This window comes from Vidua macroura, chromosome 9, assembly GCF_024509145.1.
Source record: "Vidua macroura isolate BioBank_ID:100142 chromosome 9, ASM2450914v1, whole genome shotgun sequence".
Classification (NCBI taxonomy): domain Eukaryota; kingdom Metazoa; phylum Chordata; class Aves; order Passeriformes; family Viduidae; genus Vidua; species Vidua macroura.
The window spans coordinates 18,116,852-18,143,020 of record NC_071579.1 but is presented as its reverse complement, the minus strand read 5'-3'; the positions used below and the strand labels follow the sequence as shown (position 1 = coordinate 18,143,020).

The 26,169-nt window shown below is 37.7% G+C and overlaps 1 protein-coding gene across 1 annotated transcript; it reads right to left on the bottom strand.

Annotated features, from left to right (window-relative positions):
* Positions 1–1,329: 1,329 nt before the first annotated feature.
* On the bottom strand, positions 1,330–25,699 carry SELENOF (selenoprotein F). The gene is made up of 5 exons (XM_053985395.1): positions 25,392–25,699; positions 22,315–22,482; positions 11,603–11,666; positions 3,973–4,022; positions 1,330–2,325 (listed from the first exon to the last, which is right to left on the bottom strand). The coding sequence occupies exons 1-5, from the start codon at positions 25,554–25,556 to the stop codon at positions 2,194–2,196; spliced, it is 579 nt and encodes a 192-aa protein (XP_053841370.1). The 5' UTR covers positions 25,557–25,699; the 3' UTR covers positions 1,330–2,193.
* Between the last annotated feature and the right edge of the window lie 470 nt (positions 25,700–26,169).

The window sequence follows — 26,169 nt, the reverse complement described above, 5'->3', positions numbered from 1 at the left end:
CTGCAGACTGAGTAGGATCACGGCTCAGCAGCCCAGTAACAGAATCAGGGAGAATTCTGAACATGTCCCTAAATATTACAGGAATTACAGGAATGTACCTTGTGCATGCTTTTAGACTATGAGAATATGAATCCAAGGCCAGATTAGTCTGTGGAATAGGAATCAGCAAATCAGGAACCTAGGAGGAAACTGGGAGAAAGGCTTATCTCCAGTGTCCTTAATAGAAATACTCGAGAACCAGTACTGGAAAAGGTCAGAAACAGCACTGGGACTCTGTTGTAAAAGTCAGTTATGCTAGAGGGGAAGTTCTTTGGCCTGTCATCCTTCTCCACTCTGGGAAGGTCATCTCCTGGTACAAGAGTGAGTTCCTTGCTTCTCTGAAAGACAAGTAAGAGCAGCCCTGAAGGATCTGGTGTAGAAGTACTGGGTGGACAGTAGGAAGACATGGAAATAAAAGGGAGGCTGAAGGTCAGAAAACCACTGGCTTTCATGTTAAGGAGGAAGCGGAAAGAAATGAAGAAAGCAAAAAAAGTATTTGATAGATATCAAATGAAGCAAACAATCTCACTGAGGAATGGTAAAGAGTACCTAAAGCTGGAGAAAAGAACAAGATTAAAAACATGCTGTTAAAACAATGTGGTAAGTCATCAATACAGAAACTGAAATCCCTTGTTGGCCAACACAGAAATGGTAAGTATTGGGTACAGTCAGTATATTAGAAGGCCAGTGGATGGCAGCATATTTTTACTACTGGGATACAGGGTTGTCATGCCACATGTTTTGGTTGTAGCTCATCTGCTGACTAACACATCATGTGTCCCAAGAACAAATCCATGTTTGACTCTGGTAAGTCAGCACAAATTGCAAAGATTTGTGCATTCTATGTACAGATGATGTTTCTCCAAGACAGTGGTGACCACTATTGTAGCTGTCTCACACTCAGTCATCTGGAAGATCAGGATCATATTCACAAGAATAGGAATCAGCTGCACACACTCTCTCTGAGTTTATAAGAATATTTTAGAAATAAAAATTTCAAATGCTATGCCTGGACAATCACCTTAGGGCATTACTTCTGATACTTCAGTATGGTCTCAGTCTCAGGTTTATTGCTCTGCTATGAAGTTGATGATTTCTTCTCAAAAGCTGGGAATAAAGTCTGTAAATTACAGAGATTTTTTTTTAGCTATAAAATTATATATGAAGACAAAAACTGTGTACCACTTCAGGTCATAGCATAATACCCATCCAACCCAAATCTGGTGAGCATGAAACAATTACAGCAAACACTTATTTGTTAATTAGACTTCAAAAAAATAAAACCCCACATTATTCTTGATTACCATATTTATTGACTCTTAAGTGGAAAAAACCCAACAGGTCTTAATGGATTTGACTCATTACCATACATACTGTCTATATTCCCTGTTCACATAAGTTTCACATGAGAAAAATATACATTTTAAAAGAACAGATTCTAAATTAATTTCATAAACAAACTTCCAATAAACTTCTCAAAGTTGGAAGGAAAGCTTTTCAAAGAGTTATAGCTCATGTTTTCTGAAGCAAAACACTTGATGTAAAGCACACCTAACATCTGACTTCATACACCTCAGGGGTTTTCTATGTAGTCTTCACTAAAGTGTACTTACTAAATGTTTCACATTATCAGAGCATGAGTTCCTCCATCAGTTTTCAAATCTGTGAATTAGGTACTCACTGTAAACATGGCTTCTATAAAAGGACAGTTCAAATACAAATAAAAAAGGGCATTAGTAGCCAAGTTTCTTTGGGAGATAGATTGCATTTGGTTCTAACTTCCTTAAGAAAGAGCAGCAGACAAAAAGCACGGTAATAATTTCTATTATTTGAAGCTCTTCAGTTTTAAGAGCATTTGTAAAAACAGACCTGATTATAACAAACTGAGATTTGCATAATTAACTTTGAAACAAAGCATTCTTAGTGATAAATGCATTAAGAGCTGAAATAATAATGTTAAGACAAGCTATTGTTTGTCAACTTGTCAGATATGTGTGCTGAAGCTTCCTTTCTAATTACAAGATGTTTAGTACAGCACAACAGATATTTTAAAACTAATACAGATGCTGGAATGTTTCTTCAATTGTAGTGCACTTCATCTGAGAAGATTACCATGACAAAATATGAAAAGGAAAGAGGACAGAAAGCAATGATTTACAAACGTTCTAATTTTTCACTTAGAAATTCTTCCACGCTATCTGTATTCCACTTGAGGATGCTCAGTTCTTCTGCAATGTTCCCACTGTCGTCCAGCAGCTTTAGTACAGGGTCAGAGCCACGCACATACTGGGGGAAAGAAGGAAAGTCAGTTACCTTGGTTGACAAATGCATTCTCCATACTAACACTGCCCCTGCTCTCAAGTGATTTGAATCAGTTCTGACTTGCATTTAATGTCAGAGAGAGGAAAGTGGAGGAACAAGTTGGTTGAAGGGGGGTGGGGGTCAGTCAGAAACATCTCCTTGTTCTCCTTGGTGCACCACAGCAGTTAATGCTTGTGCAGAGGGGCACTGCCATTGGCCTGGCTTTGAAGAAGGGTATTTACTCCAACTCTTTTAAGTTACCAAAGCTAGATTTTTGATGATGAATGATTTCTCTTATATGATCAACAGCCTTTTTACCATTTTAGAAATTCTGAGTCACTTTAACAGGTCGAAGTTCTCTACTATCAATTTCTAATGTAATCGCATTCTTTCTTGCTGTGTTTTATCTGTGCCTACTATGCTTAGCTGGTAACATAATTCTTCAGCACTTCTCAAACTCACTAAGTTCCAAATTAAGTAATGGAAATAAAAGCTTTTAACAGTATCAGAAAGCTCTGACCATTTAAGTTTATGGAAAGATTTCCCCAGGAGTATTCTACTTTGCTCAGCTGAGCTAACTTAGATGGTTTGACTTAATGAAGCTAGTGGCACCTCTATTGAGTTTTCCAAAAGTCCTGTGAAAGAAACAGATTCATTTGCACATTTTTTTCTGGTAATAGTTGATACCAATTGTAGTCTAGACTGCTTTGATGTTCAATAAATCTACAAAGTTAAAAAAAAAAAGAAACAGACGTACAGAAGGAGAAAAAGCTTCTGAAAGAAACTGGAGGACACAGAGACATGAACGCGTGAGACAGACAGAGGAAATCTGTTTTACACAGAATCAGCTGCTGAGAAGAGAAATCACTTATTGCAGCCATGCACAGCTATGAAATGATTCCAGATGGTGCCATTTGGGCAACAGAGATGGCAGCACAAGATGTGAGAATCAAGATGTGTATCTTTGAAGTACACTTGAAGTTCACACAGGATTTTAAGAGGAAGGTGAAGTCTTAGATTAGATCTTGAAACCAAAGAATTGTTGGAGCTAAAGGCAGTGCAGCTTATGCACCTTTGCATATACGCAAGTCATAAGAAACACCATTCAGTATATGCATTTTTATAAAGCTACATGTCTGAAGTATATGGAGAAAAACCAGCACAACAGAACACAGCAAAGGAATTCTGAGAAGAAGAAAAATCCAAGAATCACTGAATGTATGGAAATGGCAGCTCCATAAGAAAACTAGGGGAGAACAAAATAGGAGAAACTATGACAGAATAGCTTGAGTAAACCCAAGGTATCTATAAAGTAAGAACAAAATATAAACATTCCTCAGATTCTTTTCCCATCTACTATAATAATTTTTTTTTTCTTGGATTAAAACCAACCAAACAACAGTAAAATAAACCAGAGCCTCACCACCACCGAAGAATTACTACCAGTTACTGAGCAGTAAACAAATCAATATTACTAGCAGGAACTTGTAAAGATTCACACTGGCAATGCAAATATATGTCCTCTACTAAAGGATTACTTGATCAGCAAACAGGGAAGAATCCACAGGACTGTCTCCACCAAACATAGTTCTTCATAACATCACAAACAAAAAAGTTAGGGCTACTACTTACCTTGATTTGCAGTCCCCTGAAGAGTTTTGGCTTATCACTCCTGACGAAAGCTACAGTTTAGAGAAAAGAAAGAAAATAAAATTCTCCTCTACTTGCATAAAGTAGATTTATGTCAAATTAGTATTCCCCAAATTATTGTTTTTGAATTATGCTTTAGAAGATATTTTAATGTTAAAATCTTAGTACCTTCACAAAATTAATAATACTAAACTTATTATGCCAAAGAAACACCTATTTTTGCTAGTAATGCAAACAGGAATTCTCTGTGCTTGGAATTTCCTTGAACACTAGTGCAACAGTGTAAGGCAGTTGATCTGCACACACAACTGACAGCCTTCAGCAGACTGGCCCATATGCTGCTGCTCCGCAAATGGGAGGAAAAGCGTTGGAGCGATGGAAATCTGGCTGAGGATCAGCTTTGTGAGGGAGGCTGAGTGTGACACCCATCTCATCAGCACACGCTGCAGCTCTGCGGGGGACAGGGCACGCAGGAAGCTGTGGGGAGAGGTGTTATTCTGCTGAACAAGACGGTCAATCTTGTCTTGCAGAGATCTCTGAGATTATATGTTGAAAACCAGCAAGAAAACAAAGCTAAAAACAGGAAGAGAAGCTTGTATTTCCTCTTGACACTCCTGAAGGCAGTGGGTATCAAGGCTCTATGGGTTGTCAGGCAGCTACATGGAGAGAAGGCCAGGTCTGAGGTGGGCTGCTGCACCACTCCTCACCTGCAGCACCTGGCATTAACAGCAGCACAGCCCAGGCCTTGCATTAACCTTAACTCTGAAAAGACAATATGAAGTATTTCAGGACAAAGTATGAGTATAATCCCCTACTTCCTAGCACTTCACCCTAATGAATGCCTGAGTTCTAAAAATATTTAAAATTTATTTAGAAAATAACAGTTCTCATTCTCCCTTTTCACATGCTAAAAGCTGAATTTAGTAGCTATATTGACAGTAAGTGGATTCAGGATGCTCCTGTAGTATGTAAGTAGCATCTCCCCAAGGAGGAACCCTGTCAGTACAGACTGACTCCTACCAGGGTGCCAGCTGCATGTTAAAGCTGCTTTTTCAAGGTTAGACAACAATGAATCTCTCACAAATTGCAGTGCATCCAGCTGGTGCATGGAGATGAGTGCAACCTCAGGACTAATGTTTCATACTGCTTGACAAAGTGTAGTGCTTTCCTCAGTAATTGCAGAGATATCCCCTGGCATCTTTACACCTATCTTTACATTACTGCAGACAGTTACCTTAACACTTTCTCAGCATGGTTATACAGAGTGGCACTTAACTTTCTTCCCTCTTTCACTGAGCTCCTAGTACAGATAAAAATCATATACACTGCTTGCTGCACCAACTACTACACAATATAAACAAGTTAAAAAAATACCAATGGCCCATGGAGCTGCCAAATGTACCAGGCCTCTGAAGAAAATGAGTTGTCTCATTCACATTGTCTTTATTCCTTCTACAGACTACACACTAATGTCATTGTAAGCAGTGTATAACAATTTCAAATAGCACTAAATAACCAGTACTTGCACACATACTGCAGTTCGATTCTGGTTTAACCTCAAATACCTTTTTTACAACTTCAGTGTTTCCCATGCTCTTGTGACACGTTGTCTTGGTTGTCATCAAAAGTAATGTGCAAAAAAGCAGCAAAGACGTTTCTTATTATTTATTAAGTCTGCAGACTGTTGAAATGCTTCTGGAGGAATTTTTCCACATTTTTCTTCAATTTAAATCTAAAGCTGAAACCAGTCTCTAGAGCTTTATATGAAAAGAAGGTTGTAAGAAGCAGTCAGTACAGTGGGTGACTAATTGCAAAATCGTAAGAGAGCACAGTAAAATGGATAAAGTTTCTGAAGTAAATCTGAACTCTGGAACTTGATTGTAATAAAAAATTGCCTTTGGGAGGAACCTCAGGTTACAGCACTTCAAGCTTGTAACAGGTGTGAGGATTTGTTACTTGAGTGATAGATGAAAGCTTATTTGGACATGAGAGGCTGTTCTCTGGCTGCAGTGTTGGATTGAACAAGCTCACATAAAATGGAAACAGCATTAAGTGGAAGAAGAAAGTATTCTATAGGCAGCATTACATTCTGCCACATTAAAAGTAGCTATTACACACTTCCACCAATGTCAAATGTCTAAATCTTCTGAAAGCTGAAGCACTACAGAATGCTTTTCCTGAAATTTTAGACAGCTGGAACAAAATTAGTTTCTGTTATGGCATATTTATTTCCAATGCTGATCATAGTGACTTTCTGCATCACTCACTTGAATTGCAATGCAACAAAGAAAAACACTCAATGTACAAATAACTTAATTTGTATATTCTGAATTTCAGAAGCTAAAATGAGAAACTCAAATACTGACATGCATTAAAAACACAGATTATCCCATCAAACGCTTTTTTTTCCTTTCCACAAAATCAGTCCTTGAGTTGAATTAGCAACCTTTGAAACGATGGGGTTAGGAAGTCAGATGCAGCTACAGTGCACATTTAGGGACATATGACTGCTTGCTTATCATGTGATGTGGTGCATATGCTCCACCTTCACATTGCTCCGTTTCCCCTCTATACCCTGACATCAACATTGCTTCTTATGGTTCTATCTATAAATGGTACTTGCACATCATCTATACACCATTATTTAGTAGTTTGGTGTTTAATACTAAATCCTATTCAAGCTATCTCCCCATTTTCTTCTCTCTGTAGCAGCTTTAGAAATTACACACCACAGAGAAACAAACCTTTCTCTAAGCTATCTGTGGATGAGCAGGAGAGGCATTTTCCACGGTGACTTCTGTAAGATGAACCTTGAGTTCGGTGCCATGACACCGTGTTCTGGTGAATTAAACCCCAGACCAGAAGTCAGAGCTGTTTTCCAGACAGCTTTGCAAAACCACTTCACCTTATGCTCCAGTAAATGATGAGTGGTACCAAAGCACTTCTGTTGGAAGGTGCTCCTGAGGTGCTCCTGAAGAACAGACAGAACTGCCCCACAACCAGCTACAGCTACAGGCTCAGAGAAGGATCAAGTGTGTACGAGCATTTTAAAGCCTGGCCCACACTGAACAGTGCTTTTAAAGACCTAAAAGCAGCCTTTACTTACGAACACAGCAGAATGAAGAACTCACTGCTATTGTTATAATGTCCATTTATTACATAGAGGTGTAATAAAGTCTGTGAAAACTAGTTTGTTGGAGTTAAATCCCAGAGCCCTAAGTGGAGAGTGTAGGAGGCTCAGAATCACTGTGGCCAAAAGGGCAAGTCTGTGTATATGCACATATACCTGCACTATTCTCTGAGGTGCAGCAGGACACAGCATAAGAGAACTTCCTGACCCAAAATGGACATGAAACCTCTCCCCAAGCAGAACAAACAGCTGTTCTGAGTTAATTTAAACAAACAGAAAGCAAGTGTAATATTACTTCAGATAAGCTAAAGGGTAGTCTGCTTGCTTGGCCATGAATTATTAGACACAAGGTATTTGAAAGTAAGAAGTTTAACTGGAGATGCAAATTTGTGCATAATGTTGCAAAATTTTACATAAAAAAGGCACAAAGGACTTGACCATACAGACTTGACAATTTTGTACCGAAATGAACTTGAATTAAAAAACATTTTATTGAGGCATTGCCAATTATCAAGTGTTAAATCCATGAAAAAAAAAAGAAACCAAACAAAAGGTAGAGTAAGAGAGGGACATTTTATGAAGACAGGAAATTCCAACATTCAATAATGCCACCAATAATAAAGCATTGCTAAGAAAATTGGAAATATTTGCTAGAAATGTGAATATGTAAATCACTGGGCAAGACAAGAGCATTAATGTCTTCCCTCAGACATTTGTTTTGGGGACAAACACATGCTCTGCAGTTTTGAAGATGGTATGAGTCTGCTTCAAAAGTTACCATGAAAGCCAAGCAAAAAGACTGAACTACAGCACACAACAAGCATTTATTTATATTTTAATGACTATAGCTCTGTACCTTTTGGGGAGCTCAGTCTGAGATAAAAATTAAAATTTAAGAATTCATATGGCACATCAATAACTACTATTTGTAGTCTCTTAATCAAGTTACAATGCAGCTGTTCGTGATTTTATAAAAAGCACCACATGCTTTCAGAAATTAATCCAAGACAGAGCTCCAATCAAGCCTGAAGAAGAAACTTCAAAAAATCCCAAAGACAGGGTACTTTGTATAAGCAGTTGGGCAAGAGACATTTCTCAATCTGAAGGGAAGTATTGTTTTAATTTGTGCATTATCTGTTCACAAAAGATTACAATAAAGCAATGCGTGTCTCCCACTACAACATCCATAGTTCTTAGCAAGACTTTTAGTAATGCTTTTAGCTGTGCAAGATTTAAGGTTAACGTAATTTTCTAACTTTCTTTTGTCAGTACTTATGAATTGCAGATTAAAATAACTAGGAAATGAGGGATCTTACCTCATACAATACAATCCCATAAGAAATTACATTTTAGTAGCTAAAAGAATTCCCTTAACACTTGGAGAAGTTAGATGATATAATAGTGCTGATTGACTCTGAAGTCAGAGTATTTAATGTAGCTGCACGCTGCATCAGTTCAAGGATTAAAGACCTTGTTTCTAGAATAGATTTGCTGGGAGCATGTCCATTTCTTAACTCACAAGGAGAGGTGAGAATTATTTTATGGAAAAAAGAAAAAGAATGGAGAGAAATATGAAAGGAATGTTCAATGAAAAAACCCAGTCTAATTCAGCTTTTAAACAAACTGGAGAGAATGTAGGAGTCTAAACACCGATCTCCTATCTCATAGTGAACAGAACACAGCTGCCACTGAAAAGTCAACTTAAAACCAATATGCAAGATTAATCACTGACCCAGCTAATTCATTATTCTATTCCAGAGCCTCAGTTTTATGGATGTTTGCCAAAAATTGTCATTGTGTTACCTGGTATATTAAGATATTGCTTCATCTATGAATCTTGTCACTTAGATTTTTAATATTCTACTTTGATGGAGTGCTTTTAAATGACAAATATTTAAGAACAATTTTATACAGAACAATTTCAAAATATATGTAATATAGAAATTAAAATTTTAGAGTACTGCATTTATAATAAAGCAGTTTATTTTTAAGGGAAATTTATCAGTAAGAAAATTTCAGTACTGAATTTAAAGGAGGCATACAGAAATGTGGTCTGTTATCAGACTTATCACAAGAAACTGTATCTGAAAAACCTAACAGACATCCTTGGCCACATTCACAAATGCCAAATTTAGTGGTTTGGTGTGGCACTACAAACATTAACATCCAGTTCAAGACTGAGATAATCTTGCTGAAGACCAGACTTTTTCATCCTCTTTCTGAGGACTAGATTTTTATCATCACTTCTCACTCCTTTGCTTTCCTAGTATATACAAATATATTCCATATGTAATGGTTCTCACATTTCAGGCACACAGGTGGATTGAGCAACTGTTTAGAGCTGAAGATTATATAACCAGTAATTTTAAAAGAAACTGACAGAGAAGGACCGAGCAACCCACAGCTTCTTCCAACTGTGTAACTTTTACAAACCTTTATTAATTCAACTGGTTTCAATCCTTAACTATTTAAATATGTGAATCCCATAATAAAAAATCCAACCACAACAGAAAAACAATGAAACAACACTGCTCATCCCTTAGCCAAATAAAATATCATCCAGATGAGGCACATCAAGTCTGTGGGATGAAGCCAAGTAACAAAACAATTTACACAGGTACTTTGAGGTCAAGACTTCACATTTATTAATCTCAGAATACAGTAGTAACATACACTAATCCATGTAAAGTCCTGCAATTAACTTTGTGTATATTCTTGGGAGAAAAACCAAACACATCTAAACAAACTCTGACAAAGCCCTCACAGAAGCTATGGGAAAGGATTCAGTTATTTGTGGTGAGACATTGTCAGTGACAGGATACACAGCTGAATGAAGCCTATAAAGAAAATGCTTCAAAAGCAGCAGCATGACCTTAAGGCAATCAACTTCCATAGCAAATGCCCAAGTGAAAAGCTGAAATAAAAACACTTCTTGAATGCAAATGTCTTAAGATGGAGATATTAAATACTGTTTCTCAGAAGTTAAAATAAAGGAGAAAATATGGGTATTCTGAGATTAATATTAGTGTGAAGACAAATACCAGCTGAAAGAATATATTCTACTGCTTTTAAAAATTTCTAAGTATGCTTCTAATACATATCCCATCTTCCAACCTCTTCTAATACCCTAGCTGTAAAATTGGTTAAGGTAAGTTTAGATTGAGTAGCTGCATAAATTGGTGATGAAAACACAAAAAAGAAATTTAAGTGCACTACTCAGTCCTTTTTTAATTCTTACTGTACCAAATCAAAATTGGTGATCAGAACAGAGATCCTTTTTAAAAAACAATGAAATGTATCCAGCCACTTTAAAAAGTAACCTATATGATAAATGGAATGTAAATATTTGAGGAGGTTTAGACAACCAAGAATTGAAAGGAAAAAACACTAGTCATAACTTTCAAGTTTTTCCTTTTGCACCATTCCAAGTCTTTGGAACATGTTTCAAAGTGTACACACAGCAGGAATTGAGGGTCATTCCCTTCAAGGACCTACACATGAAGATAACTGAGGACACAATGCAGGCTGGAGTCAGGCTAACAGGTTAACCTTTTCTTTCAAACCTACAGCTCAAATGAGCACTTAACTGTTACAAATCCAGAACCATAAAGCAGCTCAGTGAATGGGCAACAACGGTACAGGATGTTTTTATGTTTGCTAAATTTGAACAGTCATGGAGATAATATGGACTCCTGCACTAATGAAGTTAATCTCCTCACACCCCTCAAGTATGACAAGTCATTTAAAGAATTCTCATTTGGACATTTTATACAGTAGAAAAGAGAACAGAGCTCTGGCCTTGTCATTCAACTCAACTGTGTGGGCAGAGGTGGCAGGAAAGGATATAATGCAGTACAACTTATGTAAATTGTAACCTGTTTTAAAACCCTTTTCCCCCCACTGTTTGTCAGCCAGCCTTCAAACAGGGAGGTATTAACACTTCCCACAGTAGAAGGAGACATGCTGTTTGTGCAATTTTAAATTCTAAAGCTAGATTAGTACTTATGTCCAACTATGTCCAAAGTACAGCATTAGGGAGTATAGTATTAGGATCCTCATTAGAGGAAAAAAACCCAAAACAACCACAGTACTGCTAGTACCTAAGCTCCTCTCTAATTTACAATAAAAGTCCAATTTGAAAGATCTCACAGATTCTTTTCCTGCAGCTTCCTCCCAACAGACACTGATGGTACTGATTTTCCTTTTGCACTACTGTATTCCATTCCTGTTAGTTGACTGTCATTATCCACTGATAAAACAATTATATGGCAAGATCTGTGAAAATAGTATCGTTCCATAAGTGCACAATATAATTTCATCTATCAATTACTGGAGACCAGTTCTATGAGTTTCAGGTCAATGTAACTTTACTGATACAATATACTGAATTTATGACTACTTGTAATGTACTTGAAAGTACCTTTTGTCATTCAGCTGTGACAGTATTTCATATTTGAAATACATACTAGTAGCTTTACTTACCCTGGACTTGAGGGAACCTTCCCAGTTTTCATCCACATACTTCTAGGACAGCTCCTGCATAAAGCTGTAATAATAAAGAGAAGCTGTTAATGACAAAAGTAATCTAAATTACTAGTTTATTTATAGTGTGTTATCTGTTGAACTGTTTTTCTCTGAGGAGACAATATGCTACTCTGTTGATGCTAATTACAAGTAAGATCCTAGACACACAGTTCCAGACCTGTCTCTGATTATGCAACAACTGACTGTTCACTCAGGATACATAATAATTTTCATTCATTATACTAAAAATGTAAAAACAACAAAAAAAAGATCATGAGATATACTGTTGGTGTAAGCAAAGTTTCATTTAAAAAAATGCTACTGGACATGTTACAATAGGAATTATGGATTAGTAACAGGAAAACTATTTCTTCCTTCCCAAAGATACTAACAAAATCTCATTAAATGAAATTTTAGTTTCCACTTTAAACCTAACTTGAAGAGTGAAATACTTATAATAAAGATAAGACAGTGACTTTAAATTTCCCATTTGGGCTACTGGTTGATTTTAGTTCATTGTGTTTACAGAAAGAGGACAGATCACATTAACAGGCCTTAGGTGAAGTAATATGTACAGGCTGGGCTAACTTTGATACTTGCACTTACATGTCAATCACTTCTGTCAGCTGTGCAAGATACTCAGATTCAGTCTCCTTAAAATATAAGTTAATTTCAATTTTATATAATATCTAAACTTAAAAACCGTTCACATAATTGTCTTGCATACTGTCATATTTTTAGACTATACTGTGATTCTTTTTGCATCATGCAAATGATTCTATAGTTTGGTGAATCTTAAAGAAATTAACAAGATTTGCCAGCTACTAAAATAGAACTTCATACTTCAAAGTAAGGCATTCTAAATATTACACATAGTATATATACTATATATAATACTGTATATCAAATCACATCCTTCTAAGCCTTAAAACCCAATGTTTGTAGATAAGCAGACAGAATGAGCTTAAAGAATTTTTAATTTAATTCATTACCTTTCATAGACAATTAAAACCTCTGCTTTCATGTTCTTTTAGACAATGTTTCATAACAAATGTGCAAGTCTGAGTATAGAAAATATAACCTTACTGAAATTACATAAACTCATGTTTCACTTAAAATATGAACTGTGAACACAAATAATTAAAAATATCATTCATGTACCCCTCTGAAAAACCAAACCACACATGATACAACAGAAATCTCCAAGACAATTTTATTAATATTCTGTCACCTATTGAATGGAGGCATTATAGACAGCCAAAAATACGTGTTCATTTCTGAATATTCAAATTCTGATTCAGGGCAAACTCAGTATTTGCTTAAATACTATGAATTAGAACATAGGAAATACTCTAATCATTTGCAGGGAAATCACAATTTCTCTCTTGGTGTGAACTAATCAATAATCATTACTTCCAAGGAAAACTGAAAAGAGAATGTTACACTGCATTACCTGTTCAGAACAGCATCTCAGAAATTTGCCTAACTACAGGTACATTTTCAACTAAACATTGTATTTAAGATAAAAACCTAAGATTTGACTGTTAAAACCCAGAAATACTAAGAAACAATACTCAAGAGATCATAAATATTAGACTTTTAAAAAGCTTTTTCACCACCCAACTCAAGGTTTTAATTAAAAAAGACAGTGATAAACAGCTCAGATACTAGCTTGCATAATTAAAATTTCTCTGGAATTAAAACATGAAGTAATTACAAAGATGGAGGAAACATGGTACAGGGTTAATAAATTTCACTTACCTTGTCTCTTTGTCATTAAAAAAAAAAATTCAACAGTTCTATCAGCAATCCTAGATTTAGATATTCCTTTGCATACTCACTAATCCACTGAACATTTATACTGATTCCTCTGATACTGACAGCTATCTGCATTTTTCTACCAAGAAATCAGTATAAAGAAGTAGATAAAAGAATAAATAGCCTTCTATCTAGTTAATTAACTATTTTATGTAAGTCTATCAAAAGCTAAGTACACTCAAATTTAGGACAACAATAAAATGAACATTTTTGAATTCTTATTACTGCAAATTATTCTTTGTCATTTTCCTTCCAAACATGAGTTTTTATGGAACAAAATCACTGTAGGAATCTACAATATGTAGGATATTTTGTAACACCTCACTACTCCCAGTTTGTAACTCCTGGCCAATATCTTACAGAAATTTAAGAAAGAAAACAGCTCAATCACTGATGTCTAAATTTTGAGCTTGTAATTCTGCCATAATTGAAACCCAAATGTTCTCATACAAAAGGTTTAGATTCATGCTGGGAATAACAGCTGCTTTCTCAGTGGCTAGACCAGGGAAAAAAGAAGAATCAACTGGCTTCATTTATAACTCTAAACAAAGGTGTCTTTTGCAAAAAAACCAGGTTTATTTGCATCACTTAGCCCACCACAAAAGCCTAGTTGTGAATATCTACCATCTCATTGTGTCCAGAGCAGATGTTCTACAAATTTCCTTGTGAAGGCAGTCACTGTGTTCAAGTATTAATAAGAATGACATGTATTACATGGAGGCACACAAACATCTCGAGTCAGTTCATTACACAATGCTTAACTCATGAGTTAGTTCATTTTAAAGTAATGCTTCACTTGTTTTAGTGCTCATGAAAGTGAGTTTGGTATTAGGAGCAATGAAATAAAGACATTCTAAACTATTACTGGTGTCCATGTTAACATCCAAAACAAGTGCTGATTCATGTCTGCATCTATAAAAAGAACTTAGCTTTTTTTAATAACATTCTAATAGCATGTTTTCTAAAGTTACTGTGACAATATCTGAACTTTTCCCTCATCTTTTCCAAAGCATCAACTTGAGTTCAGTTTATTTCAAAAGTTTTTGGAAAGCACCTGAAACTCTTGTAACAGTCCATTCTGATGCAATCAGGATGGCTCTTCACAAATGAAAAGAGACAAACCAGATTATTGGTCATGCCTGCTTTAATTATGGAGAGTGCTAATTATATCAGAATAACACCATTTTGCATAAGAATTGTGGTAGTTAAAAATATTCATTGTAAAAATAAGGAACTTTAACTTATATTAAAGAAAACATTTCACCTGCTAACAGGAAGAGAACTGAAGCAATTCTGCAAGACACAATTCCAGCAGTGCTTCATTTATAGATTGATATAGTATTGTTATCACAGTTACTCATGGTGAAGACTCCAGAAAAGTGACATTCATGCTACATAACCATTAATGTTTACAACCAAACAGGACTTCAGACCAAACTGAACTGCAAAAAGTGGTATCGAACAGAGATTGCTCCTTGATTGTAATAAAATTCTGTTAGATCAAAGGTAACAAAAAAGTTAAATAAAATACAGCAAGTTATACCTAATTTTACTTCTATGACATTTATATTTTGCACACTGCTTTCTTCTAATTATTAATTCGAGGTGACCCTGCCTGACACAGGTTACAAAGTGTCATTCAGGCTGGATTTGCACAGCTGTTTGTAATCAGCTGACAGTACCAGCATGTCTTAAAACATGAAATGAAACAGGCTGTTAAGGCAGAGACACAAAAGGGGCAATAGCTACTTTATGGTACCTGGATTCTCTCCAATATGTGCATACTGTCCTCTCCTAATATCAAACAGTTTCATATTATGATATAAGCAAGTCGGCAAAAGACAGCTCCTCATCTATTGACTTCAAAACATTTCAGGAAAAATATAGATATTATTCTTAATGGCCAAAGTTCCTTAGTATAGGCAAAGTGGTACTGTTGAAAAATAGGGTAAATGATCTCTTATGAAAGCATGCAAGTTAATTTTTACTGTGTTCCATCCACACACAAACAAAGCAAACCAGGTTAATTAATATTTGTTCTTCCAAGAAATTTACAACAAAAAGAGATTTTGTTGCAAGTTTCTTTTGCTTTTTTTCTAAACTCTTCTAACTAGCAGTTCATTTGTGACTTTTACTAGAAAGCTAGTCTTCTAAACTAGAAAACTTCAAAAGAATATACACTGAGATACAAACTATAAAATATCTTCTGTGAGAGAGAATGCACTTATATGGATAGCTCAAGGTTTTCAAAATCCCTCTTGTCTTTCCTTTTCCTGGAGGCAGAACATGAGTAAGAATCTGTGGGTTAACAGGGAGCAGCCAGAAAGCCTCACTGCCAGGAACATTATGAATTACTGCTCTATAATACAGCAAGCCAAGAAAGTCATTGCTACACACACACATCATTCTGAACTGATGTCATCAGTAAATTTAGCAACAAAGCAACTTCTACCCCTGACAGCTCATTATCCTGTGAAGGGAGATGCCTAACTCTAAATAAGAGTGTGGAAACAGAGTCTAACAGTCAAAAACCAATTATGTGAACCAGTGCTGCTTCTGTGATTAGTGATATGTACTACAGGCAAATTGCTCTGAACAAAGCTGAGCAGAATCTAAGCTCTCATTTATTTGTGGGGAAGGAAATTCCGACTGAGTGAAAAAAAGTCACAATGACAGTGTTCAAGCGCTGAGGAATTTGCTAAGGAAGACTGTACAATCTGCATTCTTGGAGATCCTAAGAACTTTGAGATCTGCTTTGAGTAGGAGACTCAAAGGAGACTTTTTATTCTGTACATACAAAATATAGTTGTGCATTACTATTCCATTCTTCAGCATAAAGGAAATTTATCATCCACCTCTACTTTTGGTGTTAAATGATACCCTCCTTGCAGGATTCTATAAACATTTGTGCTGTTTAAATCAAATAACAACTGGAAAGGTCCAGACCAGCTTCACCTCTTGGCAGCCTGTTTTTATTACCTTTGGTCTCTGCAGTGTTTGGTGTTAAGTTCATGTGAGCAAGAGATCTGGCACAAGGGTGAGAGAGAAAATGGAGAAGCTGAGCAACCACCAACTTTAGACCTCTGGAGCTGTCGCTTGGATTAGGTGGTGTGAATACCCAGTTTGAGTGGAATAGAGAAGGGTGGTAGAAAAAGGGCTCCTGTGTACAGGCTCTCACTTGGACCTAGTGACAATTGTGCAAACAAAGGAGTACAGACAGGAAGTTAACAGGTCAAGTTTCAATTCTGGACTATACCATCTAATTCTATCTAAGCACCCACTTGCCTCTAGAAGTAGAATCCCTGAACAACTCTTTTATTCTCCAGTCTGTGCTTTTGTTAAAAAATAAAGCATTTTAGAGTTGCAAAGAAAACAGTGAGAACAGAGCTCATGAGATATTTATTTGACCTTGTACATTTCATGAATTTTGAGACTTTTACTTTTTGAAGTTTCTTCAACAAATGTAGAGTTAAATGCCAGTGCTTTATCCAGATGAAGGTCAGCCTTAATTATCTAAAGCTATTCCATTGACCAGCACAGATGCACATCAACAACTGAAACTCACATTTAGCAAATTCACATTTATAGTTTCCGTAACCTTTTTTTTTTTCACTGATAAGATCAGATAGAACTCTTCCATGGGTAAGGCTTACCCTATTACAGACAGATAATGTATTCTATCTTAGTTTATCTGACATGGATGAACACTTGGTGAATCTGAACCAAACAAAAGGCAGTAAATTTCTGCCTCAGGCATTGACTAGTTAGCCGCACCTTCCTTATCTAGGACTACTTCTTGTCAACATTAATTTTCATTGCCAAAAACATCATGTACAGAGGGAAGGGAAAGAGGGTACATGGTAAAGTTCTTGAGAAGGACATCCACTGCAGCACATTTTTAATACAAGGAATGGTTGTGAATAATATTTTCAAGCAACAATACCGGTCAGAGACTTTCTCAATTAGAGAGAACAGTATCATCTCAGATACCCTAACTTCCCTATCAATATAGCCCATAAAATCATTCCTCTATGAACTGTATGGGACACTTAGTTAAAAGCAAACTTTGAAAGGAAATCATATGACATATTAGTCTTAATTACAAAGTTCTGATTATTTACTTGAATGTTAAATAAAATATGCTGCCATTGGATCACACTATTGCTGAAGTCACACTTGTTAGAAAACCAAAATTAATTTAAACCATTTTTGTGTAACATGTTAGAAATAAGGAAGTTACAGTTTACAGTTAGGTAAAAACAGAATTTGATTTTTTACAAAGTATCCAAGAGACTTTACAGGACACATCAAAAGACAGAAAAAGATCTGAGTTTTGAGAAACATATTAAAGAAGTAAACTAAAATTCTAATTAATTTCTGTAAGTATTGATATTACTTCTCAGAGATGTCAAACAGAGAACTAAGTAGTTCTCTGTTTTTAACTATTGAGTTGAAAACCAGAAGTTCCAGTGAGAGTAGACCTATTCATGTTAAGAGCCTCTGGCAGAACAAGAAAGCAGTCAGCAGCAATTTCAGTATAGCACTCTAATTAGTGTAATGAAAAGAAAAAAACAAACCTGAAAAATGAATGTAAATTGGGTCACACAGGAGTAGCCAGAAGCATTAAAAGTACTTCAAGTTATTCTACTTCCAGCAACTATTCTGAGTTTTGTAAACAATTTTTTGAGTTTTAAAAAGTAGGTCTGAACAAGAATGTCACCTTTTTCCTCCTTATAATTCATAAGAGCACATTTAAGAATTCTACATGTGTAAAAGGCTGGAGTTCTAAGAAAGCTTTCAATTTGTTTTGTTGGTTTTTTTTTAGTAGAAGAAGCACCTAGTCATTACACCTGGTGTCATGTTTTCTAAGTCACCAAACACCTTAACATTACAATATGACAAGTACTTGACAGTAGAAATTTAAAATGCTGAAGTTCAACACACATTAGTGAGCAAAATATATTTTTCAAAGCTCCATTTAGATATATTGATAACTTTTATGGGTTGTAGCAAGCGTGCACAGTGCAACTATAAAATGTAATGTATTGCAAATTTTATCATAGAGTTGATTTTTAAAATCACTTTGGATTTTGACACGCATGTATTGTTGAGATAAATCTAAGATTATAAATACAATTAATGGAATATGCTTACAGCTATGTCTGAAATGATCACACAGCTTATGTGAAGCTGCAGATGGAGTGCAGCTATTTTCAGCTACTGCAAAATATGGACAATCTCTCCTGCTACTACAATTTCACGCACAGTTAGCTTCACCTCCATTTCATCCTTCTCTGTTTTACACACCAGCAGTACTCTGCATCTGACAGACTGAGGCTTAAAACTTGCAGCTGTCTAAAGCAATACTGTTTAAGCTGGCTTCTGAATTAGTGTGAGACTGCATACAAAATCTCTAGAGGAGGAGAAAATAACCAAAACAATTTTCATTTTACCCACAGTCCAATTATGAAGTAATTAAAATATTTTACTGGACAGGTGTCAGCAGAAGTTCAGAGCAAGACAAATTTTGTGTAACAAGAATATCTCACAGCTATTTTCCACAATGTCAATTCACAAACTACTGGACCAATAACAAGAGCAGGATTAATAAATACACTTCTCTCAAGGATATGAAACAGTTCAAATCTGTAAACATCTCATTTGAGGTTGCACTGATACTATGCAGCATGAAATATTCTTAGGCCTGAGGATATTCCACAGACCATTTGTGAAAAGCACCAATTATGTAAAAATTCTCAGATAGATATGCTATTACCTTTAATTTTAAATTCTCGTTTAGAACTCAGGCACAAGTCATGCAGTAAACTGACTCTTGCTTTCCCTATTTCTAGTATTTGCCACATGACTGCAAAGACAATAAAATTAAAATCCTGAAGCATGTCCTGGAACCCCAGTAGCTGCCAAGCCTGTTTGTTGCACAGACAAGCAGTGTGCTGTGGCACCTCCTGGGAAGCAGCACCTGCTCGGGTAAGGAGCGAGCTGTGTCACACACTGGGATCGTGGCTCAGAGCAGGGAGGCTCCTGTACTTGGAGGATGTTCAAGTGCAGAGTCACAGCTTCAGCAAAACCCAGAGCACCCCTGCTCTGGAGCTCAGCAACATGCCAGGCTGCTAATCAGAAAGTCAAACATCTTACTCTGAAACCCTGCATCTCAGTGTAAGATGAAAAATTCTACAAGCAAGAAGGTAGGAAAAAAAAGCCTTTAAGAACTTTCAATATTCATTCACTCTTTCCTGTCAAATTTTCATTAGAAAGAAAATTTCTGTGGTAACAGAAAAAAAAATGGGGAAAAGGAAAAGCTATAACAAAAGGTAGCATTCAGTTTTCAGAGTCTACATACCTAGCATGAAAATTCTTGTTTAGCAAGAAGCAACTAAAAATGATATTGTTAATTTTTATGCAATAGTAAAATCTCAAGCTCAATTAAAGACATCTGTTACAACCAGCATTACATTAAAACATAACTCAATTCAAAATGTGATGATTCTGAATACAATCTGGTAAGATAATATTAACAGTCTCTAAACACTAATTTTCCACTGGCTAGTCTTCAAGAGAAGTTACTGAGTATGAGTTTAAAATGTAAAACCTCCCAAAAATCACTGAATCTGAAATAAACATTTCCAAGCAGTAGTACCAGTATAAAAAATTTCCACTTCCTGAAACAGCATTCAGAAGAAAATTAGAAATGATGCTATAATAAATCATAATGTTAGAACAATCCAATATTTCCATTCATGCACACAATATGGAAAGCCTGCATTCAAACTCAGATATGAAAATGTATGAAAATACTATCATAATCACTCCTATACTTCAAGCTGATGCTTACCATATTAGCTCAAAAAGTATCATTTGTATTACATTTCTTCAGAAATATCACAGAAATAAGGAAAGATAAATAATCAAAATCTACATTGTTCACATTTACTCCAAAGCCCAAGCAGAAAATGAAACTGGGTAAAACACAAATAGATTAAAAACCAACAACTTATCAGATACAATTTCTTGCTTCCTGTGAATATACAAGGAAATCTGGTCCACTATGAAGGAATTTGTCAAACACCCTTGAGACCCTGTCCATCTCTGTGCTATTTATTTTACTTCATTGATCATGACTAAAATGAAAAAAGTTTTCAGACAAATAATATTTACAATGGGAAGTCCTGACCACAAAATGGCATTTGCTTATCCTTACATAGAAAGTGTAATTATCCACACAATGAAATTTAGGTCTGATTCAGGAAATTAAGAAGACTATCTATTAATTTAATTTCTGTTATTTGATCCAATTTTTATTAATGCAATGTTTACGGTACAAACTAACTTACATCCCTAAGTATGTCATTGAGAAATTGTTAAGACATTTTTCTCAGAAGTTACATTGACGGAAATGCAATATAGTTCCTCTAGCTTATTTTCCCATCAAAAGACAACTGAAATTGTCCTGCTCCATAAGTTCTTCTGCTACATTTTATGCACAGAAGCAAAACTAAGAATATTACCCAAGCAAATTAAAGCATCCTCTCTTTACACAAGGACACAAAGCCTTGCTGCTGCTGCCAGCACAACTGTACCTGAGCATGCTGGAGACCCTTTCTATTCTGCCACTCCCTGTTAGTACATTTCCTTAGACTTTATCCTGAAACTTCGGGTTTTGTGTATACATATGTATAGATATGTACATATTTATATATATGTATACACATGTAAAAGAACTGGAGCTTTCCCCAGAGACAAACTTTCCTTTATAAGGTTCATATATCTAGCAAAGAAAAAGCCTTACATATCAAGTCCCATAAGGATTGTATTGAAATATTTACTTTGTTAATGCATAAAATTTACAACTTAAAAGTCTGTCAATATTAGGAAACTACTAATTAAACTATGAATTCTCTGCCAATCTCAAACATATGCTTCTTGATACTTAATATATTCTGCCTAACACTGTAATCAGTGGTTTTATTAAAAATTAAAGGAAGACTTTCTTTTTTAAATATTAGGCTGAATTTAATTGACAGGAAAAACCTGCTAGATTTCATCATTAATTTCATTATGTCAGTTATTTCACTATCTCCTAGTCATTAAAAATAATTTCAGCACCTCTCATCCTTGAAACCTTTACTTTCTTGATGATTAATTTGTCTTCACTATATTCTAGAACACTCATAAATTACCACATATTAGAAAACATGTATTCTAACAATTCTTCATTGATAACATACCTTAAGGAGCACAGATATTTATTTACTACAGATAAAGGAAAGGTTTTGCCTTAAACAGATCGAAGCACAGCATGAGCTCTTAGAGAGATCATTCCCGAAATACCCAGCAGTTCTCACTGCTGCAGGATGGAATTGAGCAGTCCTGCTTCTATCAGGTTTGTGCCACTCCAGGAGCTGACCTGGAGGCTGCAGCAGCCTTTTCTTGCCTGGGCCTGAACTCAGCTATCTTGGCCATTGTGCTACGGGTCAGTGACTAAGCAGGAGCAGTCATCAAGCACCACTCTCCTCATCCTCTTCTTCTGCCCTCTTCCAGTCCCATGGATCTTCCTTTTAAAAGAAGCTGGATATAGTTCCCAAATATAGTCATGTCACACCAGAGAAGGGCTGCCAAAGAACCAAAAATTCCCCTCTTGGTACCGGGGCATTATTTTACAGCAGTATGGCAGTCTGCAAACCTAGACCCTGTAGATGTATATTGGGCTATGAATAAATGCTGCATTTTCCTCTTGAGGGGATAACTCAGGTTGTCATTTATTTTTTTAAATGAAAAGTTTCATAAACAAGACATGTTAAATTATTCCACAAGGGATTTGGTCCAAAACTCACCTTTCTAGTTTCCAGCTGAGCTTCTTCTTGGCAGCACTCCCTGCAGAACGGATCCAACTGATTCAGATTGAACTGCCCAAGAAGGTTGCAAGAACTGCACAGCAAGTTACTGGAGAAGCCCAGCTCTCGGCAAGCTTCCGATGACAACTGTGCTCCATAAACACTTACCTGAAAATCAATACAATGTTACACTTAGTATTAATTTGTTTTTTAAAGATGGCTTTAAATGCTGTAATGATTAGGAAGAACAACTTAGTCTCTTGTGACTGTTTTACAGTAATGCCTAAATGGTCAGCCCAAGGGTTCACAACACCACCCCATTGAGAAGGAGGGTCTTAACCTACCAGGGAATTCCAGACACCCATAATATGTACATTTCAAGGTATCAGACCTGCCAAAATTAATTTATATACACTTCTGATAGCTCTACTGCTTTCCTATTGCTCACTTCAAATTAAGAAGAAAACCCAAAGGTAATGAATCAGCTGAAATGCACATGGTTACAGCTTTCCAAAGTCTCCTCTTCAAAAAGTATTTCAGTAAGTTTTGGATCACTGAAAGTTTTGGATTACTCATGGAAAGTAATGTAACAGCTAAGCTCAAGAAAAAACACAACCAGGAAGTAATGAAATTAACCAAAGTGCTCAACAAGACACACAGGTAGGATTTTAATTTCATGTTTGCATTAATGTTACAGGAAAATGGCACATACTATTAACTGGAAGTGCAGATAAAAACCTGTAATTCTGATTTATCAGCAATACTTTAGAACAGGTCATTCAATTACATGGCTTCTATGTAAAACACCAGTTCTGCTTTTTATGGGCAGCAAAAATAATGCAACCAATCACAACACTTAAATGATATTTAGGTTTTGTTCTCATAGAATCACTAAGGGTGGAAAAGACCTCTAAGATCATCGAGTCCAATCATTTACCCAGCACTACAGTGTTCAGCCCCAAACCCTGTCCCAAGTGCCACATCCATGTGCCTTTTGAACACTTCCAGGGATGGTGATTCCACCACTTCCCTGGGAAGCCCTTTCCAGTGAAGAAATTATTCCTAATAGCCTATCTACACCTTCCCTTGTGCAAGCTGAAGCCATCTTCTCTCATGCCATCACTTGCTACCTGGGAGAAGAGGCCAACCCCCACCAGGCTACATTCTCCTTTCAGGCAGATGTAGAGACTGGTAAGTTCCCCCTGAGCCTCCTTTCCTTCAGGCTGAGCCCCCCCAGCTGCTCCTCACAGAACCTGTGCTCCAGACCCTTCCCCAGCTCCACTGTCCTTCTCTGGGCTCGCTCCAGCCCCTCAATACCTTTCTTGTAGCAAATTCACATTCCCACTTTTTTACACATTGGCTTAAAACCTTCCCTTCCAGCTGCTTGCCTTGGGAAAAAGTGAGAGAGGAAATAAGGAAGGGAGAGATAGAAGGTGGCTTTCCCAGATGCTTTTCAGTCTGGGTAAAAGACCCCAGGCAAAGCACCAGTGAAACAAGGAGCACCACTGTGCTCAGAGCTGAGTGACAGGGCACCAGCAAACTCAGCTGGATGGTGACAGGCCAAGACTCAGAAGAACTATGCTGGGCCACACAGAAAAGTACAGAAGAAAAGCTAAGTTTGTCATTCAGCAAAACAGACTTCTCCTCACATTCACATGCCATCTAATCCATGCAGCACACCCAAGTTAGGTAGAGACAAAACCCATTTTCTGTGCTGAAGTGGCCAAACTGCAGCACTTTTGTGACAGATGAAAAATATTATGGATTGAGGATTGGTAGAAAATATATTAGGTGCCTCATTATTCTATTTCTCTGTATGTGCTAAAGAAGTAAGAGTTAAAGCATGAACAGAGAAGTATAATACACAAAAAAGCTGTTCTGAAATCACTATTTTATCAGGAAGAAAGCTATTTTTGTTCTTCCTACACGACACTGTGTGACAACAGAACCCTGTTCTACTGGAATTATTTAGCCTTTTTTTTAGGATTTTTACTAAGGTAATTAGTTTTCAAAGTATTGAGTATTTACCTTTTTCAGGTATTTATGTTTTCTGGGGAATACTGGCAATGGGAAATACAGCAATGACACAGTGGTATAAAAAGCCCCAAGGAGCATTCTGAACCCTGCCCAAGCTACATTTTAATGATAGCTCACTTATTAAATGAATGATGCCAGTAACTAAAACCATTTTCTTGCACCTTGCTGCTTGCCATCGGCCCCTTTGATGCTTTACTGGCATCTTTTCACTTCACTGTCACTGCTGCATCTGCTCCCCTTGGAGCAGTAACAGGGCTGTGGCACTGTCACTTTGCTTCCAGCAGCCTCTCTCCTGCCACCTTTGCCAGCAGAGCCCTAAACAATCCATGAACGTAAGGCCAAGAACCTCCGGAGGATTTTTTTTTGGGCTGTGTGTGTGAGAAAGAACCAACCAAAACACGAATAGTGTGTGAAAGCAAGTAAAGGCTCCATTATATGATAAGTCCTCACTCGAGCGGTTTTGGTTACATAGCAAGCTCAAAACACCTTGAGAAAAAAAGTACACAGAGGTAAAGGAAAAAATAAATAGAAGAAAGTCTCTATCCCTAATATTTTTACTCAATTTTTAGTATCTTAACTATCATATTTTCCTGAAACAATAAATCACTTATCATAACAAATGTCTCTGACTGGCACTGGAAAAAAACCCTTACACTTCTGAAAGCAAATTCCCGTCAGAATAAGATAACTTCAGACACTTAGCAAGTGATGTGCCTCATTTCATCAGCGTTTTCTCCTTAAAAGCTTTGGCTCCAAATGCACGCTACACTGTTGCTTTATTTTCACACCAAATAATTTACTGTATTAAAGAAAAGGCAGCACCAATACAAACTATTTTAGGAAGAGGGCAGAAGTAGAGACCAATCTCCGACATGGAAAGCAAAAGACGTGGCCACGGCCGCAGGAGCGGGAGGAGGCGCCCGCGCCTCCCGCCCCGGGACGCGTCTTACGCCGCCTTCCCCGCCCTCACACCCGCTCTTTCTCTCAGGAACTGCAGCCGCGCTCAGCCCCGAGCGCGGACGCGCCGGCTCGGCTCTCACCGCCTGCAGCCCCAGGAGCCAGCAGAGCCAGCGCCGCCCCAGCGCCCCCAGCTCGGCCGCCGCCGCCATCTTGGTGCCGGAGCGCCCCTGCCAGCGCCGCCGGGGGCCGCGGAAGGACCTCACCCATGGCGGGTGACCGACACAGCGCCTGATGCGGGAGAGCATAGACTTGCTCCCAGCTCCCGGCACTGCAAGCAGAAACTGCTAACCCAGAACATCTTCTGGAATTCTAGAGCAAAGACATTTTAGTCTGTTCAGAGCAGTGCTTCGCAGCGAGGCTGGAGGAACTGCCGTTCCCCAACGCTGGTCGGGCATAGCGGAAACCACCCCGAATAAAGCCCTTTCCCCTTTCTCGGGAACTGCCAACCGGCACCTCGGCCCCCAGCGCGGTGACTGACAGCCGGCCCGACCAATAGTATTGTGCTTTCCCCGCGGGCGGCGGTGCCTGTGCCCAACGAGGTTGGGCGGATGGGCGGGACTCCAAGCAGCGCCTTCCAATCAGGACGGGACGCATGTAGGCGGGGACATCGCCTCGCTCCGGCGGCTCAGAGCGGCGGGGGAGGCGGAGCCATTCCCGCGCCGGGCCAATCGGACCGCGCGAGGGGCGGGGCCGCGGCAGCGCCGCCCAATGGCGGGGGCGCGGGGCGGGGCCCAGCGCGGGGCCCGGCGGCGGCAGGGGCGGGGGCGGGCGCGCGGCCGGGCGTTCGGTTGCCGAGCAGCGCGCGCAGGGCGGGCGGGGCGCGGCGGGGGCCGGGCCGCGCGGGCGGGGCGGGCGCTG